Genomic DNA, 6506 nt, shown 5'->3' with positions numbered 1-6506 from the left:
GGTAAGTAATACTTTCATTGCATTATTTCCAATAAACGATCAAGATTTATCAAAATCTTATCGTACAATGCGAAAGCCGTTTTGGGAAAGAATTGTTTGGCATCGGTTTGCATCAGCATCATTCACTTCAATGCAGGGAAAATTGCAGGTTCTCACTGATCAAAGTTCAATACGATCGATACTAGCACATCACCCTAGATGGTGACTTCTCGACAGTGTCCAGTCGGTGCAAGGAGGCGTGCTTTTAACAATTTTCTGGATCCAGGGATGTCGTGGTGCTTCGGCTTAGATTACGGGGATAGTGCTTGCGGAATCTGACAGAATTAGGATAGGCTTATCAGCAGGCGCAGTTACAGCTACGACAATCGCGGCAGCCTTAGCAGAAAAAATGGAGCATTGTGAAGGTAGTCTTGAACAAATTGTTAATCCTTCACCACTGATTCCAAACCCCACACCTTGGCTGGATAAGAAAAGAATTCATCGATATACTGATGCGTGTAGCTTTTGATATCGGTCATGAGAAGCTTCGTATGGAGGATTCACCAGCTCGAAAATAGTTTTTTTTTTATTCTTGAGTCGGTTTTATAGTTCGGATGAACCCGAAACCTGTCTCCATATCATAGTATTTTTGCCTTTTGGTGGGAGTTTTGAGTTTTCAACGCTGAGAAGGGCTCTGTCCGCCTCGTTTCCGGGAAATGACATTTGGGGAAACGAAATTCGGGGAAAAATAACACAATCCAAACCTCTATTAGTCGATATCTCAAGAGACCATCCACTCATGGAAATATGTATCGAGTTATGGAACAGAAATTCTTTGGAAAGCTGATAGAGGGGACCATTATATTTTGTTTTTAGTATGATACCATGAGTCGATATCGAGTCATGAAACATCGACTCATTGAAGTTTCACTGTAGAAATTTGTTTGTATTCTGATTCATGAGACGCACATTCTCCAATATCGCAACCGAAAGCGATTGCAAAACAATTCGATGTTTCCGCCAGCAAAGGAGCGCAACTGATGGTGGTCACTGACTGCCTTAGGTAACGTTCGCAAATAACAACGATGATGCTGATGCAACGCATCAAACAAACGAACAGGGGAACCTGGCCCAAAACGCACTGATGGGATGAAATGACTCGACTCGTTGCACCACTCCTAGAAGGATTCAATAGTCTACGCCAAACAATGTCAAAATTTACCCAAAAGTTGCCACTACAAGTCTTGGAGATAAACTCATAGGTTTTCCTGGTGATACTCAATCATTTTCTCCTTTTTGTCTAAGTCGTAAGCCTTTCGCAGATTTTATTAACAAATAAGCGTTTCCATGCTGACTTTTAGTTAAAATGACCCCCCCCCCTTCTGGAAATTTTGAACCAGGCCCATTATTCAACCAAATTTTCTACACGATTTTAAAACGTGAACAAGCTCAAACTTAAGAAATGTTTTCATAGTTGTAGCTAGAAAGTATTATATAGTTACTATTACCCGTTTGAATAATCAAAATATGTTGATCTTTTTACTAGAAACGACACAAATCCCTAATGTGTCATTTTGGACCACTTTACCCTAAATCCTCCGAACTCAGTGTGTAGATAAGCCACCGAAGCAGAAAGAGGATTGCTCCACTAAAATTTGAAGATGAATTCATTCACCCTCACCATTTCTCCGCGGTCATCTCGCCCATCATCATCAATATCATCGTTGTGACGAATTGAAGCGCGACCACCGGCGAATCGATTTCTTCGGATGACTGACCCAAACAGCACTTAAATTACTTTTTTTTTCGGACGCTGATGAGATTGAGCCGCCCATGCTTGGTGCCGGAGGTGTTAACTGGTCCACGGTGGTCTCTTCGATCGGTACCATCTCCGAATAGTCTTCCGCGTGTATTCAATCCGGCTAGAGGTGATCGTGATTTGTTGGCGTTGAGCTGTGAGTCTTTCTCCGGAGATCTTTCACTTGCGCGTGGGCTTCTGGAAGAATCGTGATCGCAATCGTTTCGAGCCGGGATGCTAATTACTAGGGTGATTCCGTTGATTTGGCTGATTGTGGTCGTTGCCGGGGGTGATGGGCCGGATTTTAGCTTCGGGGATGTGGACTTTTCTGTGGAGTACTTCAAAGCCGCTTACAATGCATCGAGCAATTGTGTAGTTTCGCCGTTTTCGGTGAGGCTGATTCTGGCGGCTTTCTATCAAGTGGCTAGCGCTGACGTGGAGGAAACTCTGCAGCGAGCTTTCTACCTGCCTCTGGAGAAATCAGTTGCTAGTGATAATGTGGCTGAGTTTTTGCAAGGTGTTGCCGGAAGTTCACAACTGCAGATTGCGTTCAAAGCATTGAAGAATCAAGATCAGTTGTCCGAAGTTTTCGCAACTACGTTACAAAAGGTGTTCAAAACAACACCCGATAATGTTAAATTTGAAGACAGAACCTCGGTGGCAAACAGTATCAATCGATGGGCAAGCGAGTCAACAAATGGAAAAATCCATAAATTCATTAGCGAAGACGATTTGGATACGAATTCTGAGCTGATGTTGTTGAACGCCGTTGCCTTGAAAGCATCATGGGCAGAGAAGTTTTCCGCCCCAAAAACCGATCCTCAGTTGTTCGCTTTCGTAAATGGACCTCGTCAAGTCGACATGATGCACGAGACACTCGAAGTTCTGTACAAGATCGACAACACTTATCATACGATCCAAATCCCCTATAGCGAAGACAGCGATCTTGCAATGTGGATCCTGGTACCTCGAGGATCTGGGACCTTTGAAGGCCTCCTGAACGCACTATCCTCCGGATTGCTGGATGACATTGAAACCACAGCAATGCCAAAGGTCGTCGATATCGCTCTGCCACGGTTCAAGATTCGATCCAATCTGGACGCCAAACAAGTCATCGAACGAATGGGCTATGGCGTACTGTTCGCTGAAAACGAGTTCAACGTCTTTGAAGGGCGCAAGTCTAGTCTGAGTGATCTCCGCCAAAGTACTTTCCTCACCGTGGATGAAGAAGGCACGGAAGCTGCTGCGGTTTCATGTAAGTCTGTTAATTCGATTTTAATTGAGCAACCATTAAATTCCTCAATCTGTCCTATCTTCAACAGCCGCTACGACGAAATTCCGCTCCAAGAACATCCAATTCAATGTGAATCAACCGTTCGTATTTATCATCAAGAAAATCTCAACCGATACGACTGTTTTCATCGGGCACTACTCTATCTATCAGTAAATTATTTAGCTCTAATTGAACGCAATAAATGCCTAGTTCTTAAGTGTAACAGAAAAAACAACGGAGCACATTCTCGTCGCTGTGTCAAGTAGAGTGAAAGAAAATCTGTTTTTACCAGAAATCTTTTCGTTTTCCTCCCAATCTGTCATCACGCATTTCCACATGTTTTCGTCAAATCATGACGATAAGCATGGCTGGAAAACAGGCATAATTAACGACCAACACTTGAAGCCGAGAATCGATTTGGTCACAGTTCTGGTTAACACGTGTGTTGCCTCTAAGGAAGATAGTGGGTCCGCTGGCGGTTGATGATTTGAGCGATAATGTGACAAACTTATTTCTATTTCAAGCTGGCAATGCTGTATGTAACATATGCTGTCATTATGTAGGGTTAATTTGGTTCATTTGGAGAAGAAAAGAACTCTTAGTTCAGATGGTGTTTTGAAAGTTTTTTCCGGAACTTGTTTTATCTGATGTCAAAATAATATGTGTTTTTCATTGTCCGTGTTAGCTTAGTGTTATGTTCTCTCATAAAACGAATTCTATACCATAAAACCATAAACTATAACCTTGCTCATAGTAAGAAAAATCTGTTGCTTAATTGAAATTTTTAAACCAATTTTCGTATTAGAAGCTCATTAAATGGAAAAATACACCATAGAAACCAAGAAATCATTTGAAAATCGCGGTTGAAGGCCAAGAAGGAACACTCCGCGTAACTGCAAAAGTATACTATGGTATGTATAGTACCGTTATTCAGAGTGTACCTAGTTAATCGGTGGGAGAAAGAATGATCATTCCCGTTCGTTCATGTATAGTCTTTCAATAGATCAATGATTCGATTTCAATTACCAAAATTTCTGTAATGTCGGATTGCTTGAAAGCTGCTCTTGATTTTTCTTAATTTGGATCGTTATTAAAGATAATTAAACCTTGGAAAACCAATGTTACTGTTTGCAGAGGAAAAATATAAAAGTCTAAAATTTTCTGACTTTTCCTCACTTATGACAACCCAAGTAACCATTGAGCAGTTAAACAAGCATTCATTCAGCATTATATGCGCCTACAAAGCAAAGTAATTAATGCTCGCAAAACGTATATCTGCCTTTAGTGCTGCTTCAAAGCAGGTTTTGGCGAAATAACGGGCTGCTTCAACGTTACACCTTCAGGAACGTTGCAATTACTGTCAAATAATGTAACGCCTCCTGGAAAGAGCTGAACAAAAATAAACTATGTTATCCTTTTCTCTCCCGCGCTGGTCCTTGTCTTGGGTATTGGATGCTCTTCGTTGTTGTTGTACATTTTTTTGCTAGTTACATCTATATTCGGAATTTGAACCAACGACCCGGTGTTTCGCAGAGTGGCCTTGGTGATATTATATCCACGCTACAGGATATGTTACAGAGGATTTTATGCTGCGTGAAGATTTTCTACCTAGGTACGTTTTGTTTGCATTGATTTCTGCAGTGTGCATAAAACAGACAAATCATATCCCTCCCGCTGCTAGAAGATAAGCTGAATAGTTGAAGAGTTGAAGAAACGCATCGCTGGATTATACAAGGATATTGCTTTTCTAAAGCAATGTAAAAAACACAGGCTTACACCCGTAAGTCATAAGGTAATTGTCAAAACAGCTAAGAACCCGGACATAATTAAAGACATAGAGATGCAATTATTGAGACGATCAATAAAGGCACTCTACGGTAGAATTAACGTGAAAACTTTGGAATGCTATTATCTACATCTAAAATTAGCAAAATAATTCCAAGATAATTTTCAAATTTTCCTAACTAAAGTAAAAATAGCAGAATTTTGTGAATCAGAAAGAAAACGTAAATCTTTATCAAAAAAATTTAATAAATTAAAGTGTCAAAATCCAAAGTTTTCACGTCCTTCTCAAAGACCTAACATACATAACATAGATGGAATAGTGGTTAATCGTTCATCTAAACAATTCACAGATGAACAATTGACCCTACTCAACAAAGGACTGACCTACGCTATACCAAAAAAAAACCTGACACGACACAAACAGTCATAGACATTGAAACAGCAATCAACAATAATAATTTACAGACTTCACAAATACAGGAAATCAGAACACACACCGCCAACATCATCCGCAACACGAACACTACACCCCAAAACAAAGAACACAACATAATCAAACAACTCAACACAAAACCGGTTTTCTATTTGAGAGCAGATAAAGGTTATTCTACTGTAATTTTTGATAAATCTAAATACGAAAAAATAATGCAGAACAAAATTAAACATGGATCTTTCCGTATTCAAAGAACAGATCCTCTTCCAGGAATGATAAGACGTGTTGACAAAGCGTTAAAAGAAGCAAAACCGGTTTTGGGTAATGTTGTAAACTCTCTGAAAGAATCAGACCCTTCATTACCAAGAATTAAAGGACTTCCTAAAGTTCATAAACCTGGTAATGAAATGCGTGAGATTGTTTCAGCTATTGGATCACCCACCCACAAGATTGCAAAGTATTTAGTCCAGAAATTCCAAAATTTTCCAAAACAGTTTCATAGTAAAACAGTTAAAAATTCCAAACATTTTACAGAAGTAATTGAAAATTTAAAAATAGCCGATGATGAAGTTTTGGTTTCTTTCGATGTCAAATCTTTATTCCCTAGCATTCCTGTTAAAGAGGCCATAAGCCTATTAGAAGATTGGCTACTTAGTCAATATGAAGACACAGATTGGATAAAACAAGTACGTACATACATTAAATTAACTAAACTTTGCATGGAAGAAAACTATTTTTCCTTTAGAGATGAAACATATAAACAGTTAAATGGAGCCCCAATGGGAAACCCTCTTTCTCCATTTTTAAGTGAGATTTTTATGGCAAATTTAGAGAAACGATTAGAAGATAAAAACCAGCTCCCTGAAATCTGGTGGCGTTACGTTGATGATGTTTTCAGCATAGTTAAAAAACACATCTTACTCCAAACTTTAGAAACAATTAATAAGGCTCACAAAAACATTGAATTTACTTACGAAGTGGAACAGGATAACAAATTGCCTTTCTTGGACTTACTTATTGTAAAGGAACACTCATCACTTACATTTGAAATCTATAGAAAACCAACTAACACTCAACGTATTATTCCAAACACATCAAATCACTCACACCAACACAAAATGTCTTCCTTCAATCACATGATACATCGAATGCTAACAATCCCCCTCAGTGAAACTGGTAGAAGAAAGGAACTTAACTACATTTTTGAAACAGGATAATTAAACGGTTACACAAGACAA

General features: G+C 39.2%; 1 protein-coding gene across 1 annotated transcript; it reads left to right on the top strand.

Moving 5' to 3' along the window:
- Positions 1-1651: 1651 nt before the first annotated feature.
- LOC5575763 (neuroserpin) lies at positions 1652-3277 on the top strand. Its single transcript, XM_001662132.3, has 2 exons — positions 1652-3032; positions 3100-3277. The coding sequence occupies exons 1-2, from the start codon at positions 2012-2014 to the stop codon at positions 3222-3224; spliced, it is 1146 nt and encodes a 381-aa protein (XP_001662182.2). The 5' UTR covers positions 1652-2011; the 3' UTR covers positions 3225-3277.
- The last annotated feature ends 3229 nt before the right edge of the window (positions 3278-6506 follow it).

This window comes from Aedes aegypti, chromosome 2 (genome assembly GCF_002204515.2).
Source record: "Aedes aegypti strain LVP_AGWG chromosome 2, AaegL5.0 Primary Assembly, whole genome shotgun sequence".
Taxonomy (NCBI): domain Eukaryota; kingdom Metazoa; phylum Arthropoda; class Insecta; order Diptera; family Culicidae; genus Aedes; species Aedes aegypti.
The sequence above is the reverse complement of the archived record's forward strand: the minus strand, read 5'-3'. Positions and strand labels throughout refer to the sequence as shown.